The following is an 18,080-nucleotide window of genomic DNA, read 5'->3' as shown; positions in this document are numbered from 1 at the left end:
TATTGTAAAACACTTGCTTGCTTTCGCTGTTTTCTAACATGTGGCCTCAGTATTCGGTAGAAATTCTTCTGATGAGAATTGTGCACTTTATATTACCTTCAATCTCATCTTGTTCATGTGGAAATAATGATTATTAGTTTTCTGTAGATACTCAGTAAATGAAATTGTATTTCTATTTTGGTGTATTAAAATTCTCTCCATATTCTATGTTTATTTTTAATTTTAAAATGTTACATTAATAGCAGTTCAAATAACTGTCTTATGCATGTCTAAAATATAGAGAATTCAAAACATTCTCAAAGGTACTTTTTCAAGAAGCAACTGGACTTCCTTGTTTTTCTTTGAAGACATTTCACTTCTCATCCAAGAAGCTTCTTCAGCTCTGACTGGATGGTGGGGAGTGGAAGGATTTATATTCTTTGTAGACAGCTGGTCGTTTGCATTCTTTTAGACAGTTGAGGTCACCTGGAAGTTTATTTGTTCAATTTCAAAATTGAATATTTGCACCACGTAGGTGACCTTGAAGACACAGATAAACCTCCAGGTGAATCTTGGACGAGCAGCGAAACATCTTTAAAGAAAGTCCAGTTACATCTTGAAAAAGCACCTTTGAGATAACCATGACATGGGATGACTTGAGAATCTCTGTAGACAAATTCAAAACAGTGTTGATTGAGATGTTGATCCGGCTGAGAGCTCTTTTCAGTCTTAAGCTACTAAGATATGTTCTCTTAGGATGCATTTGGATGTTTTAATTTTAAATGCTACAAGTAGTGCTTAATATTTGATTAGCTTTTATGTTTTTTAAAAATTGATGTTGGACTCTGGATACCTGGATTGCCCTCTGATATAGTTTTAAAGAGCCTTGGTGGAGCAGTGGGCTAATGCCTCCTTAAGTAACACCAGCTGCCTGCAATTAGTGCAGGTTCGAGTCCCACCAGGCTCAAGGTTGACTCAGCCTTCCATCCTTCCGAGGTAGGTAAAATGAGGACCCAGATTGTTGGGGGCAATAAGCTGACTTTGTAATAATGCCGCTTGGGGGGGGGGGCGCGAAAGCCCTGATAAGCAGGCATATACATAGAATGAAGGCTATTGCTAAGCACATTGATTTGTGCTTCTTAGATTGTAAACCGCCCTGAGTCTTCTGAGAAGGGCGGGATATAAATGGGATTAAAATAAAAAAATAATAAAGAAAAAGTATTCTTTCTAAGCAGGTTTTATTTGATAATAGAGGTATTGTTTACTCCTATAATTTCTACTGGGAGCCCACATTTTTTCCTTCCTTAGAATCCTATAAAATGAGAGCCATAATTAATATTTATTACATCGTAATAACACCAATCCTTGAGGTTTACTTCATATAATATAAGGTAGTAACTTGATTAGTTCATGACTAATGATCTGCTTAATAACAACTCTTTATGTTTGTGTTGCCTCATTTATTGCTGTTTATAGATGACTGAGCGGAAAAGTTACAAACTTTTTAGGACATTAAGGGTTTTATCACTTAAAAGCTTTCTTGTACTATATAAATACAGGTAGTCCTTGACTTAACGACCACAATTTATGTTGCTAAGTAAGAAATTTGTTAAGTGAGTTTTGCCCCATTTTATGACCTACCTTGCCAGATTTGTTAAGTGAATCACTGCAGTTGTTAATTACAAGATTGTTAAGTGAATCTGGCTTCCCCATTGACTTTGCTTGTCAGAAGGTCTCAAAATTTGATCACATGACCCCAGGATAAATATGAACCAGTTGTCAAGCATCGGAATGTAAAACATGTGATCATGGGGATGCTGCAACAGTAGTAAGTGTGAAAAACGGTCATAAGTCACTTTGTTTAGAGCCTTTGTAACTTTGAACATTCACGAAATGAACTGTTGTAAGTCGAGGACTATCTGTAGTTTTTTTTAGCAATATAATTTGGCAGGTAAGAATGTATTTGGGAGATGCCAAAAGGAGAACTTGAGTTACAAGTTGCTAGCATAGATGGCAAATTAAAAAAAAATGGTTTTGAATTTATAGATGCATAATAGATCCTAAACAGTTGTAATATCCTTGCTTACTCAAGCAAAGAAGCAAAGAAGATGATGTATTTCATTCTATAGTTGACTTCCAATCTTTCATTTAGGGCAGGAGTCCCCAATCTCCGGTCTGTGGACCAGTACTGGTCCATAGCATGCCAGCAAACGGGCTGCACAAACAAGCAAAGCTCCATCCTTGGGATGCAGGCAGTTTTCAAAACCACGCCCTCTCTGGTCCCCACAAAAACTTTTCTCCGTGACACCGGTCCCTGGTGCCCAAAGGTTGGGGATCTCTGATTTAGGGGATTGATGGTATTAAAGTAGAGCAATGTTCATCCTCAGTGAAAAGGCAAATAAAAATAGCCTTAATAAGTAACTGCTTAAAATTGTAAGCATCATCTGTAACTAAATGTACTTAGAGATAAATTTTGCTTATTGCAAAGGAACTTGGGACCAAAGGAAATGTTTAGAATTGGTCTACAGATTATTAATTATTTTATTTTTGGAAGCAAAAAGCATATTGCTTTGGTTTCTGAAAATCATTTTGAAGATTTACTAAGTCAGAATTTTATCTCTCTGTGTGTATGTATCTGTCTTTCTTTAATTTTCCCCAGCTATTTTTGCTTTTTACTGGAAGACTAGATTTCATATTACATGCAAAAACTATATTTAGAGTGGACAAATGGAAATAAATTATGACACTTCCCATAATATCAGCAGTGAAGAGCAAGGAACTATTCAAGAAAATAATTTTACATAGTGACGTTCTTAATTATACATATCTTCATTTCATCCATTCTTCTGTTTTCTTGGCCAAGATGTATGTGCCTTTGTAAACCAATTGTAATATGATATAATGCAAACAGTCTCTGACTTTGGTAAACTCACCTCTGCATAGCTCTGTAAAACATGATAGTTGGCTGTAAACATGTGTGAAAAGGTGGCTGCCATTCTGTGCATTCTGTAAAATCTGTCTGCCTCAATCATATATGTGGAAAAAGATTGTTAGTTTTTGTGCATGTACAAAGGAGACAGCCAGTTGCCATGCAAAATTTTTGCAAAAGTTGATATTTATGGAGTGATATTTATGTATATCAGAAGAAATTGCTTGAACCACTGATACAGCAACATGTACGTAACAGTCTAAGCTGATAATGTCCCTCTTTTTTAGGGAAATGAGCAATTCAGAAATAAATAAGCAAGCAACTTCCATACTCACCATATGTAATTTGAGTACCAATGCATTGGTGGTTGTCCGATTGATTGCCTTTATATGGTATTCCCCCCTCCATCCAACATCTCTTAGCAGCTTATATGAAATATAATAAAGCAAAAAAATAGGGGTATGGTTAAAATATTAATAAAGTAACAGCCATAAAAGCCCAAACTGGCGGAGGGGGGGGGAATCCAATGTAACTGTGGAGGGGTTGGAATAAGAATTCAGGATGAATTAGTTTGTGTATCAGCAACAAAATCAATGTGTTTGAGGGTGGATGAATGGATGAATTTCTTAGGTGACAACTTTTAAGAGTTTTGAGTAGGGTTTTTTCTAATTACTGAACCAATCTGTGCCTGTTAGTGACTAATTGATTATAAAGTTCATTTCTCAAATGGAAGCAGATCTTTGAGGATACATACCTTTTTTCTTTTTTCTGTTCCTGCAGGAAAGTATAGCATTATAGCCTGTTAGATTTGCAATTAGAACCTTGGCAAAACTTGTATATCAAAGCTGCTTTATTGACTTTCAAGAATGATTCTGATGTTTTTATGCTAATAACGATATTCTGTCCCTTTCTTTGTTACCTTACATCTTTATCAGCTATAAAGTAATTATTTCCCAATTGAGGTCTTACACTAATGTATAGATATGTTCCAGCTATCTTTCAACAAGATTCTCTATATAATTAATGTAACACTGTAACCTTTACTCTTAGATCTTCTGGGTGCAAGAAATTAGGAATTTGTTGTAACATACAAGTTTTATTAACATCTTCCTGAAAACCAATAAGCTTGATTTCCACCAGGAGACTTATTCCAGAGCACAGGAAAGGGCAACAGCATTTGGCTTCAGTTCTCTTCCATCCTCTTAAATGTGGGATAATGAGTTTCCCCCTAAATGATGTAGTAGGTTGAGCTGACTGGTTAATTCATCATTTTCATCTTTTTCATTCCAACTGTGGTCAGTCACCTTCATTGATGGAAGATGATTGCCCACTGATGGGAGATGATTGCCCACCATAATTTCCTACTATGAAACATTTCACTTTTAGATTATGCCTTCAGATTCTACTGTTTTGATGAATTTATCATTGTTCCCATCCAACATATGTACTACACACATTTTGAAGTACAGTTCAAAATAGCAATACTGTGAATAGAAAATGGAGAACAATGCTATGGATTTGGCCATTATGAGAGTTTAATCCACACATAAGGGTGGCATTTATTTGGAATATATAATATGTTGTTTGGTTTTTCTCTATGCCTGAACAGAAATTCCTTTTCTTTATGCATGACATGCTGTGCTGTCCTTGTAAAGCCTTCTTATCTGCTGCAGTCCTCTGCTGCATATCCATGTGTTCCAGAGATCCCCCAGCTTGTTAGATGTTTATGTGGATTGCAATGGGAAGGCATCAGATTCCCCTCAGTTAGCTATTGCCATATGCATAAAAAAGCTTTCTTGAGAAGTATAAAATCTCCACCGAAAGGAAGGATAATCGATTTGTTATTTGCATCAAGCATTCATTATTCAAGATTTTTTTCCTTCCTTTTTAGAACCATGTTTTATCTTTTTCACATATTTTTGGCATCTTGCTTATTGGACAAATCAATTCTAAAAAGGGCTGTCTCCCCTTTAGCAGAATGGGGTACTTTTTTTTCTTGTTCAGTCCTTTTGAATTTTTAAACTCTTGTATAAACAACAATAGCACGAAAACCTTAAAGTGACAGTGAAATGTTTTATTATTGAACGTACGGAAACCAGCCCTATTTAAAAGAAATACAATAAAAGGGAGAAAGTGCCCTTTCCTTAGTGATTTCAAATTACAAGATAAATATTCTTTTGAGCAAAGCTGAGTCATTTCATCTTCCTCCACCTGCAGTTTATAATTGGCTGAATTCCTATTTCATGAGAGAAGTAGAGGTAAGGCAATATAACAGAGTTGGAAGGGACCTCAAAGATCTTCCAGTCCAACCCCCTGCTTAAGCAGGAAACCCTATACCATTTCAGACAAATGGTTGTCCAGTCCCTTCTTAAAAGCCTCCAGTGATGGAGCAACCACAACATCTAGAGGCAAGTCATTCCAGTGATTAATTGTTCTGACAGTCAGGAAATTTCTTCTTAGTTTTAAGTTGGTTGTCTCCTTGATGATGATTTTGAGGATGATGAGGCCTGCAAATTCTTTGTAGTTTCAGATATAAAGATGTAGAAAGTTAAGCAGGGGAATTTTGATTAACTAGGTATGCTTTATTGAAGTTTTGGGACAATTAATATAGTACAAGAGAAGAAATGTTTATTTCTTTCTCATTTGGGTAGTAAAATTTTCTTCACCTGGTGAAAATTATAGAGAAATCAATATAGGTAATCCTTGACTTGGGAGCAGAATTTCCATTGCTAGGAAAGAAAGTTAGTGTTCAGCAAATCAATTCAGTTAAATGAATCCGGCAGCCCCCAATGATTTGCTTGTTGCCTGTGAAGGTTGCAAACAGCGATTACATGATTCTGGGATGCCACAGCTGTCATAAATACACGGCTGGTTGCCAAGTGCCCAAATTTGGATCACATGACTATGGCAGTTGTAAGTGCAAGGACTGGTTGTAAGTCACTTTTTGTCGGTGCCATCATAACCTTGAATGGTCATTAAATGAATGGCTGAGCATCGAGGACTACCTGCATTACTATTTGTTCCCATCTATTTGTTCAGAATAAATAAATTTATGCTAGCTTTTAGAGCTGAATTTAAGTATCAGAATAAATTTTCTTTATCAGGGGTCTCAAACCTTTATCACATGTATGCAAATAACTTTCTACTACCACAACAATATTTATAGTCAAAAGATTTTGCCCAGGAAAGTCAGGATACTGAATACCACAAAGATATGTAGACTGGACCTTAGGAAGCACTCTTAAGAAGAACAACTCAATGGCAGCCTGACCTAATAGATTTTCCAGCAGCTGTGAGATTTGGTTGGCTGGGCTGAGCATTTGGTCTGTTACTCTTAAGCAGCATCACTTTCCAGGAACCCTTACTTGCTCTTGAATTTCAGAATGGGTGAGTGCTACTTCTGAAGCAACCCTGGGCCCTTCTATAGGGAGATGAGGTCGGCTTCCCTAATGGATAGGAGAAGAACTCATCTGAGGGCCAGTTCTGGTTGTCCCAGTGCAAGAGTCTTTTCCAGACGAGAGAGAAAAAAAGGGAGAGATACAAGGAAAGAAAGATCTGTTCCTTAAGTAGAGAGAAGAAGAAGAAGAAGAAGAGGAAAAGGAAGAAGAAGAAGAAGAAGAAGAAGAAGAAGAAGAAGAAGAAGAAGAAGAAGAAGAAGAAGAAGAAGAAGAGACAACTTAAAGAGCTTTTGCTTCAAGGATGGGAACCTTGATTAAGTCAACCGAGTTACGATCTTGACAAAGTGTCTTTGTGAAAAGGCTTTGTCTTGTGCCTCTTTCAGAGTGAAAAAATTATACATTTCTGTTTAACGGCGTAATGTGATACTCTTCATTTTCAACTCAAACAGGAGACTCTTATATCAGCATGCAAAAGAGCTGTAGCGTTGCAGCCCTTGGGTTAATGAATTAGTCTTTATGTGGCACTCATGACATTTTGAGTTTGAGACCCCTGTGCTTATGGAAGGTTAGCATGTTGTAAGCAGAAGAGTTCACTTTTATTAAACGTTACAATTTATATAATGGAACTGAGGGTAGAAGTGATTTTTCATTAGAGCCCTCAAATGGATTATATCTAGATGTGTCAGAATGGATGCCTACAAAGGATACGCACAGTGTTTTTTTCTTCTGTGCAATAATTATTATTGGTCACTTAGTGAATCATATTAAGAAAATCAACCGTGAGGAAATCATAATGGTAGAAATACGTTATAGAGTTTTAAATGTTTGAGGTTGTAATTATCTTCTGTGAACTTCACATTTCCTTTATGAGCTTTAAAAAATTCTGTGTACTTATACCTGTTTCAGCATGTCCTTTAAAATCCTGTGAAGAAGTTATTAGTTTGAATAAACTGCTGAAATACATTTGAAAAAGATTCATTCTCGTCTCACAATCCTGAAACTGTATGTAGGAGCTATAATCTGATTCTCTTGCCAATTTATGATATATCCCGTCATGGATGAACTTTTTATTTTTACTTGTAGCTACAGAGATCTGCTTTCTTTAACTGAACACATTTTATTGGGATATAAAATTTCATGGGCTACAGTTCACTTCATAAAGTTGAAGCCACAAAAGTTTATGTAATGATAAATGTATTCATAATTAAGGTATTACAAGATTCTCTGTTGCAACTGCGGCATAGTTGTTCTAGAACATGTGATACTGTGTGCTGTGTTTATTTAGACTTTCATCTGTACTTTGCTCATTATTACATGCTGATTATTGCATTAAGGAGAACACAGAGTATTCCAAGGAAGATATTAAATCTTCAGGGAACTTTGGCAGTTCAAGGGACTTTCAGGATAAAGAAATTTGTGGAACTCCCTGAGTTTAACCTGTTAAACTCCCTAAGCTAAAAAAGCTGTATTTCTCTTTCTTCATTGCCCCACCCACCACTTTATTTTCATTTTAAACTTTCCAGTTTCTCATGAGGCCCAAAGCTTTTTCCTTCCTGTCAGACATGAGCTTCCTAAATGCAAGCAGCATTTGTTTCTGTTTCAGCATTGGACTTCTAAACCATGTGTTAATAGCTGGTCACTGACAGAGATTCTTTATAATTTCCACTTATTACTTATGTATAACATTGATGATTAATCATTTAGTCATTCAAACCGTGTTTCTTATTATAACAGCAATTTAAATAGAACATAATTTGAAATGGGTGGTTTTGATACATACAGACACATAACATATCTGATCTTTTGTTATTTATTAGTACTGTATTAGGTTGGCTTCAGTGGCAATAGCTACATTCAATTTTTTTCTCCTTATGAAGTTCCCGGGTCTCCCAAATATGCTCTGGATAATGTAACCCTTATGGATGATGCAGAGATCAAGAGAGAAATGAAACTCCGGTTCCTTGAATGGAAATCAATTTCTGCCTATAATTAATAGCCAAAGGACACAATTTCAGTGAAGTACTTCAATAGTACTATTCATTTTTGAAAATATACATTTAGTTTGAAATATATTAGGTAATAGTAAATAACTATTGTTAATTGTTTTTTAACCATTTTATCTATATTTTTGTAGGTGGGAAAGACAGAAGAAGTGGCCTCATTCTGACGATTCCATTATGCCTTGAACAAACTAATATGGATGAATTGAGTGTCACCTTGGACTATCTGTTAAGTATTCCAAGGTGATTTTTTAAAAGACCTATTTAGTGACATGGTGTAACCTTCAGCGTTCATTTTATCAGTCTTGGATATTTTCACTTAATTTTCTTTTCTTCCATGGTAATTTTTTTGCAAGATCTATGGCTGGCATAGTCTGTCTCACATTCAGAACCTCTCACCATCTTTATATCCTTCATCTATTCTTTCACTCTTAGCTTAGAAAAAATCAAACCAGTAATGTTTTTAGATTTATATTCATTTGCTTTAACACACACACACACACACACACACACACACAGAGAGAGAGAGAGAGAGAGAGAGAGAGAGAGAGAGAGAGACCTACACCCCTGAATAGACTTGAATATAAACTGTTTATTTGAAACAGAACTTTATCTAGGCAGATATTAATCAGTCACACTGTCATTCATACTTTTAATTCTAAATTAAATTTTGAAATTCAAAAATTAAATTATTTTCTCGTTCCTCATCTTATTCCCCTTTATCCATTTACATAGGTAATAGAGTAACGTCTTCTCTAGACTGCATTCATCCAGATTGTTTCACAATTTTTCCCAAAGCTGCAGCCCAGTTTTTCCATTGTGACATGTACGTGTCACCAGTGTATGAAATCCTGCTTTGATATACAGCCTCAACAGTATAGATGACTAAATTCAGACTTGTTAATTAAGCCTATGCTTTAGCTTCCATATATTTACCTACTCCTATCCATAATATCCCCTTCATGGATTACTGCCTTGTCGTGGCGAAGGGGCTTGCGTAATTCAATGAAGCTATGACCTATGCCGTGCATGGCCACCCAAGACGGACAGGTCATAGCAGAGAGTTCTGACAAAACGTGATCCACTGGAGAAGGAAATGGCAACCCACTCCAGTATCTTTGCCATGAAAACCCTATGGACAGTACCAAAAGGCAAAACTATATGATGCTGGAAGATGAGCCCCTCAGGTCGGAAGGCGTCCAATATGCTACTGGGGAAGAGCATAGGGCTAGTACTAGTAGCGTCAGAAAGAATGAAGCGACTGGGCCAAAGCTGAAAGGACGCTCAGCTGTGGATGTGTCGTGGTGAAAGGAAAGTCCGATGCTGTAAAGATTTTTTCTCCATAGGAACCTGGAATGTAAGATCCATGAATCAAGGAAAGCTGGACGTGGTCAAACAAGAGATGACAAGACTGAACATCGACATCTTAGGTATCAGCGAACTAAAATGGACAGGAATGGGTGAATTTAATTCAGATGACCATCAGGTATACTACTGCGGGCAAGAATCCCTCAGAAGAAATGGAGTAGCCTTCATAGTCAGTAAAAGAGTAGGAAAGGCAATACTGGGATACAATCCTCAAAATGACAGAATGATCTCAGTTCGAATCCAAGGCAAACCATTCAATATCACAGTAGTCCAAGTCTATGTCCCAACCACAGGTGCTGAAGAGGATGAAATTGACCGGTTCTATGAAGCCCTACAGCGCCTTATAGAACTAACACCAAAAAATGATGTCCTTATCACCATGGGGGACTGGAATGCTAAAGTAAGAAGCCAAAAGATAACCGGAATAACAGGCAAGTTTAGCCTTGGAGTACAAAATGAAGCAGGGCACAGGCTAATAGAATTTTGTCAAGAGAATACGATGGTCATAGCAAACACTCTTTTCCAACAACCCAAGAGATGGCTTTACACATGGACATCACCAGACGGTCAACACAGAAATCAGATTGACTATATGCTCTGCAGCCAAAGATGGAGAAGCTCTATACAGTCAGTAAAAACAAGACCAGGAGCTGACTGTGGCTCAGACCATGAGCTTCTCGTTGCAAAGTTTAGGCTTAAACTGAAGAAAGTAGGGAAAAGCGCTAGGCCAGTCAGGTATGAATTAAATCATATCCCTGTTGAATATACAGTAGAGGTGACAAATAGATTTAAGGAATTAGATCTGATAGACAGGGTGCCTGAAGAACTATATGGACAGAGGTTCGCAACATTGTAGAAGAGGTAGCAACCAAAACCATCCCAAAGAAAAAGAAATGCAAGAAAGCAAAAAGGCTGTCGGAGGAAGCTTTGCAAATAGCTGAGGAAAGGAGGGAAGCGAAAGGCAAGGGTGAAAAAGAAAGATACGCCCAATTGAATGCAGAATTCCAGAGAATAGCTAGAAGAGATAAGAATGCCTTCTTAAATGAACAGTGCAAAGAAATAGAACAAAACAATAGAATAGAGAAAATTGGAGAGATGAAGGGAACGTTCAATGCAAAAATGGGCATGATAAAGGACCAAAATGGCAGGGACCTAACAGAGGCAGAAGAGATTAAGAAGAGATGGCAAAAGTACACAGAAGAACTATACAAGAATGAGCTTAATGTCCCTGATAATCACAATGAGGTGGTCACTGACCTCGAGCCAGACATCCTAGAATGTGAAGTGAAGTGGGCCTTAGAAAAGCTGAGCAACAACAAAGCTAGTGGAGGTGACAGTATTCCAGCTGAGCTATTCAAAATCTTAAAAGATGATGCAGTAAAAGTGCTACACTCAATTTGCCAGCAAATTTGGAAAACTCAACAGTGGCCACAGGATTGGAAAAGATCAGTTTACATTCCAATTCCAAAGAAAGGCAGTGCCAAAGAATGTTCAAACTATCGCACCATTGCACTCATTTCTCATGCTAGTAAAGTTATGCTTAAAATTCTACAAGCTAGACTTCAGCAGTATGTGGATCGAGAACTACCAGAAGTACAGGCAGGATTTCGAAGAGGCAGAGGAACTAGAGATCAAATTGCCAACATATGCTGGATCATGGAGAAAGCTAGAGAGTTCCAGAAAAACATCTACTTCTGCTTCATTGACTATGCTAAAGCCTTTGATTGTGTGGATCACAAACTGTGGCAAGTTCTTAAAGAGATGGGTGTACCAGACCATCTTATTTGTCTCTTGAGAAACCTATATGCGGGCCAAGAAGCAACAGTGAGAACTGGACACGGAACCACTGATTGGTTCAAAATTTGGAAAGGAGTCCAGCAAGGCTGTATACTGTCGCCTTGCCTATTTAACTTATATGCAGAGCACATCATGAGAAAGGCAGGGCTAGATGAATCAAAAGTTGGAATTAAGATTGCCGGGAGAAATATCAACAACCTAAGATATGCAGATGATACCACTCTAATGGCAGAAAGTGAAGAGGAACTGAAGAGTCTTTTGTTGCGAGTGAAGAAGGAGAGTGCAAAGGTTGGGTTGAAACTAAACATTAAGAAAACCAAGATCATGGCATCCAGCCCTCTCAATTCCTGGCAAATAGATGGGGAAGAAATGGAGGTAGTGACAGATTTTATTTTCCTGGGCTCCAAGATCACTGCAGATGGGGACTGTAGCCAAGAAATTCAAAGATGCTTGCTCCTGGGGAGGAAAGCCATGGCAAATCTAGACAGCACACTAAAAAGCAGAGACATCACCCTGTCAACAAAAGTGCGTATAGTCAAGGCTATGGTCTTCCCAGTTGCAATGTATGGCAGTGAAAGTTGGACCATAAAAAAGGCTGAGCGCCAAAGAATTGAAGCCTTTGAACTCTGGTGCTGGAGAAGACTCCTGCGAGTCCCTTGGACTGCAAGGCGATCAAACCGGTCAGTCCTAGAGGAGATCAACCCTGACTGCTCTTTAGAAGGCCAGATCCTGAAGCTAAAACTCAAATACTTTGGCCACCTAATGAGAAGGAAGGACTCACTGGAGAAGAGCCTAATGCTGGGAAAGATTGAGGGCAATAGAAGAAGGGGACGACAGAGAATGAGGTGGCTGGCTGGAGTTACTGAAGCAGTAGGCGTGAGCTTAAATGGACTCCAGAAGATGGTAGAGGAAAGGAAAGCCTGGAGGAACGTTGTCCATAGGGTCGCAATGGGTCGGACACGACTTCGCAACTAACAACAACAATCCATAATATCAGATCACCTTCATTCACCTCATATTTCTTTTAGTTTCACAAATAGACATTTTTATTTCATGTTTCTTACATATCATGAGATGTTTTCATAGATACTGATATCCACTGTCCATTATGACTTTAATGAATCAAGGCTTTCATGTAACATTTTTTATATTGGAAAGTAAAAGTATAAACTAGGTTTTCAACTTTTGTTGAGTCTGTGATACATGTACCATTCTTGCTAACAGTAGGAACAGTACTAGTCAATATAGGCATGATTTAGGTAATTATACATACGTTGCCAGAAACACAAAGAAATCTCATTTTCTCATCAAGTATGCTAAAACTATACTGTGCAGGTAAAACTAAAACTATTTTGCAAGTAAAATTACTATTACCCATGTGCCAGCAACTAGGACATGCATTCAGTTATGTTGTTAATTTTGTAAATGCTTAATTATTTTTCAAAAACAACAATGTCAGGAAAGGAGTTTAAACAGTATGAGGAGGAAACATGAAGTATGAATTGTGTGTTCTGTCTTTCAGATTGTCGCATATATAGACAGTTTTCTGTTTGAATAGTTGGTACACATAGAGCAGGGGTAGGCAACCTTGGCTCTTTTATGACTCGTGGACTTCAACTCACAGCTGGCTCAGGAATTCTGGGAGTTGAAGTCCACGAGTCATAAAAGAACCAAGGTTGCCTACCCCTGACATAGAGCAACCAACCTCTACATACCCAAATGGCATCTTCTACCTTGCACCTAACCAGGGCACATGGCAACATTGTTTTTTCTGCTCTGTTTCTGTAAAGTTGCCTTCAGCTATTCCCAGCCCATTAATGAGGTAGTACTTCCATAGTTGGCTGTACTTCAGCCAGTTCTGTCTCAAGGCAATACAGTTTTAATAAAACTGGGGATAACTCATAACTTTTGTTCTTCATTAGAATTAATAAAAGGAAAGGCAAAGCAGGTGAAAAAGCAGATTTTGGATCAAGTGATTTTCCCTCTGAAAATTCTTACACTATTTTTTGTGAAAGTATATTAAAAAAACACATAGACACCTGAAAAAATGTAGTTTGGCACAGGAAAGTAATAAGGTAGAATGTATTGAGCATTTTTAAAGCAGTGAATAAAATACATTGCCCACATACGGTTGTATATATTTTTATTTTTCATAGTGAAAAGTGTAAAGCCAGAGGATTTACTGTTATAGTGGATGGTAGAAAATCTCAATGGAATGTTGTAAAGACTGTGGTGTTAATGCTACAGGTAAGAATTACTTTATGAATCTTAGCAAATAATTCAGTTTCCTGAAGTGCTTCAATATCTCACAAGGTTCACACATAACCATAATGTGGTTGGGCTTTGATTTTATAAACTAAGCAAAATGATGCATTATGTTATTTTCAATAAATCGTGTTTGAAACTTTCAGTATATTTATATATTCTCAATTGCTTTAAATATAGTTTATTTTTATATCTGTGTTGTAAATGTAGCTTGTATGCTAGACTGCAGGTTGCAGACTTGAACATGGGAGTCTGCATCTAAATCTTCATCACATACGCAGAGAATCAGATACCCCAGCTGCTGCCTGCAGGAAATGCAGGCAGTCCTCACTTAGTGACTGGATGCTTGGTGACTATTCAAAATTATGATGGACACCCCCCCCAAAAAAAAAGGTACTTTTCTGGGTGCTCAGCAACTGACCCAAATTTATGGCCTTTTATAGCATAATGTAATCAGTGGCATGATGAAGATGCTTGCCTCACACTCAGGAGGTTGAGAGTTCAATCCTAAACAGCAACAGATGTTTGTCTATCAGGGCACAAAGAGAAAATATGTGCTGTGAACTCCGCATAGGCATCCAGCCTGTAAATGCTCAGCTCCATTCAGTCGCCCCAACTCCACCCCAATAAAAGGGATTACAGAGTCATTAAAAGAAAAAAAAGCATCCTGTAATCATATAAATGCAATTTACTACTCTTTTTTGCTAGAAACTGGTGCTTGCTTCTGGTCTCTTATGAACAATAGGTTTGTTTAACAAGTTACTGCATTTGCTTTATGATTGCCTCCTGCATTTTACAACTGCCATGTTCAGTCAGTGATCACCACAAAAAAAATATACAATCAGATCTGTCACATGTTGATGTGCTTAAAGACTGGCGTGACTTTATGACCATAATTCTGGGCTTAATTATGGTTATAAGTTGAGGACTGTCTAGATGAAAAGTTTGTTCCATTTAAAAGCAGGCAAAACCTGTTTTAACTGTTGCTGGGGATAAACCGTGGATGCATTGTTTCCTACAGCATCTGATTCAAATTTGAAATTTCTAAGGACCTAGGATGTTCCTATAATTAAAGCAGAAGACCTTCTACTTCAGTAATTCAATTTCTGTTGAAGTAGATAGAATGTGCTAGCCATTAATTTTGCTAGATTTAATTTTGAGTTTTTGATTTGGTTTCTGATTCATGTTTTGTCTCATTTCTTATGTATTTCTGTCCAGGATAGGAAAAGGCAGACTTTAAGCTTTATTTTATCCTTGTCTCAACTTATAAATTAGGGTATTTTTATTTCTTCAAATATCTTTAATGCAAAATAATATTTGAAATACTGTGAATAATATTTTCACAATATCTTTTTAGAGATTCTGAGAGATTTATAGATCACTACTAACTTGTGTTCTACCCTGAGCACATTATTTTTATTGTTCCCCCATTTTAACCAAACTGCTGTTTTTCCACAATTAACTGTAATTCTTCTCCTGTATTAAGCATTCTTCTGCATTCTTCTACATACATTGCATGTATGCATTTTGATATTTCAAGTTAAGGGATTTGATATTTCATTTTTCCTTAATAAAGTTTGAATTTATCCGTTTCTGTGAGATTAATAAAGTTCCCAAGAAAAAGCTAATCCTATAGAGATAGATGGCAGCAATAGGAACTATCAAACTGCTATTCCAAAATAGAAAGCGGGCAGCATGTCAAAATTCAGAGGACTTCTAGTTTGAGCTCCCAGCTTTCCATGCCACCGGCTTAGCCCTGCTACAATTTTGGCTTAGTCTAGGTATTTATTATATTTTCTGGGGTTTATGTATGTATTTATCATTTCTTACGGGTTCTGGGAGAAGAAATTGAAAATTACTTAACCATATTAAGAAAGGATTACTTTGGTTGTCTGTAAAATTGACTAGATTAATCCCAGGTTGTTGAGCACACTGGACTTGAAACAATTCTTAGGTTAATACTAAGCACTAACTCATGACGTTTTCCAGGAAAGAGTAATGAGCCATTGTCAATGTCATGTTTATAATATTTAAGAGAACATTTCACAGAACCTGTGATCTCTATAATATGCACCACTTTCATGGTTCCCAGTATTTCTCATTTTACATTCTGGTCTGCAAAGAATATCTTGTAATTTATGTAGTTTATGTAACAATTCGCCATAATTATCACCAAAGTTACAACATACTTTATGTTTTTAATCTATTGCTTTTGTAAGATAGCAATAGAAATAGCACTTAAACGTATATACCACTTCACAGTGCTTTACAGCCCTCTCTAAGCAGTTTACAGAGTCAGCATATTGCCCCCCAACAGTCTGGGTCCTCACTTTACCTACTTGGGAAGGATGGAGGGCTGAGTCAACCTTGAGCTGGTGAGACTCAAGCTGCTAAACTGCTGGCAGACGGCAGTCAGCAGAATTAACCTGCAATACTGCATTCTAACCACCGTGCCACCAAGGCTCTTTGAAATGGTCCGTTTCAAGACTCAATTTTTAGATATCTTTTGTAACAACAACAACAATAAAAGAGCCTTGGTGGAGCAGTGGGCTAATGCCTCCTTAAGTAACACCAGCTGCCTGCAATTAGTGCAGGTTCGAGTCCCACCAGGCTCAAGGTTGACTCAGCCTTCCATCCTTCCGAGGTAGGTAAAATGAGGACCCAAATTGTTGGGGCCAATAAGCTGACTTTGTAATAATGCCGCTTGGGGGCCCCCAAAAGCCCTAATAAGCAGGCATATACATAGAATGAAGGCTATTGCTAAGCACATTGATTTGTGCTTTAGATTGTAAGCCGCCCTGAGTCTTCGGAGAAGGGCGGGATATAAATGGGATTAAAAATAATAATAATAATAGAGTTGTAAGGGGCCTTGGAGGTCTTCTAGTCCAACTCTCTGCTCAGGCAGGAAACCTACCATTCCAGACAAATGGTTGTCCAGTCTCTTCTTAAAAACTTCCAGTGTTGGAGCATTCACCACTTCTGGAGGCAGTTTGTTCCACTGGTTAATTGTTCTAACTGTCATAATATGGGTTTTATATTTGTTACATGTTTTAAAAAGGATGGATCCTAAACGTAAGTAGAAATAAAAGCAGACCCATGGGAGAAAAAGAACTCTAGGAAGAAGTAGGCAGAAGGTGAAGTTCCAGCAGAATTTTATTAGCCCTTTTTTATTCTTTATTCAACTTCATTCAAATGGCTTTCCTTGGCTTTATGAAAATCTTTTAACAGATGTTGGCTTAATGAAGTTTGACATTTTGATCCCAGACCATTTTTATTAACTGTCAAGATACAATGCTGCTTTCTTTTTTTAAACTTGGAGGATGTATGCTGTCATAATCATTAAATAATAAGTGATTGTTCCTGCTATCTGCCTATTTAATGTTATATATATATTCACTTAGAGACAAACGTGAGAAATAACTTCACAGGAAGGGGAAACCGTTGTGAAGCATGACCTCTTATTGGTGAATAGAAATGGTTCTGCTTCTTCTGAGTTCATAGGATTGCAGTGTTAACATACAATATCTCTCAAGATTTTTAAAAATTGGTTTGAGGATGATTATAACTTAATAAAAAGAGCCTTGGTGGAGCAGTGGGCTAATGCCTCCTTCAGTAACACCAGCTGCCTGCAATTAGTGCAGGTTCGCATCCCACCAGGCTCAAGGTTGACTCAGCCTTCCATCCTTCCGAGGTAGGTAAAATGAGGACCCAGATTGTTGGGGGCAATTAAGCTGACTTTGTAATAATGCCGCTTGGGGGTGTGTGAAAGCCCTAATAAGCAGGCATATACATAGAATGAAGGCTACTGCTAAGCTTGTAAGCCGCCCTGAGTCTTCGGAGAAGGGCGGGATATAAATGGAATTAAAATAAAAATAAAATAAATAAATAATGTTATTTTCTGTAATAGGGTGTTCATGATACTTATTTTCTTCATTGTGCCAGTCCATACACTACTTTTTACAAACAATTTGTGCTATATAAAGAGGGGTGGCAAGGCCATTATGTTTTGCAGTTAGTAAGAAATTTAATTGTGTATTTTTTATTATTTTAGAATGTTGTTCCAGCTGAAGTATCCCTTGTTTGTGTAGTAAAACCAGATGAGTTCTGGGATAAAAAGGTTACACATTTTTGCTTTTGGAAAGAGAAAGACAGACTTGGCTTTGAGGTATGTTGTATTTCTTTCTTTCTGGTTTAACTACTGCACTTAATCTATCATTGCATGCATCTAGAATACAGATTCAGTTCCTAATGAATGCAGATCTGAAAAAGAGTTATTAAGTGATTCCTTGAGTATTACGGTATAAATGTTTCATAACACTAACTTTACCATATTGTGACGTTGAA

General features: G+C 37.3%; 1 protein-coding gene across 6 annotated transcripts in view; it reads left to right on the top strand.

Annotated features, from left to right (window-relative positions):
* The window catches only part of SESTD1 (SEC14 and spectrin domain containing 1), a 75,462-nt gene that overhangs the window by 16,368 nt on the left and 41,014 nt on the right, over nt 1–18,080 (top strand). For all 6 annotated transcript variants that reach the window (XM_081314910.1, XM_081314909.1, XM_081314908.1 and 3 more), the window contains 3 exons: nt 8,441–8,549; nt 13,628–13,718; nt 17,788–17,901. In XM_081314910.1, coding sequence (XP_081171036.1) covers nt 8,441–8,549; nt 13,628–13,718; nt 17,788–17,901 — 314 coding nt within the window. The remainder of the gene's footprint in view (nt 1–8,440; nt 8,550–13,627; nt 13,719–17,787; nt 17,902–18,080) is intronic.

Source organism: Vipera berus (genome assembly GCF_964194415.1).
Source record: "Vipera berus genome assembly, chromosome: 1".
Lineage (NCBI taxonomy): Eukaryota > Metazoa > Chordata > Lepidosauria > Squamata > Viperidae > Vipera > Vipera berus.
The sequence above is the reverse complement of the archived record's forward strand: the minus strand, read 5'-3'. Positions and strand labels throughout refer to the sequence as shown.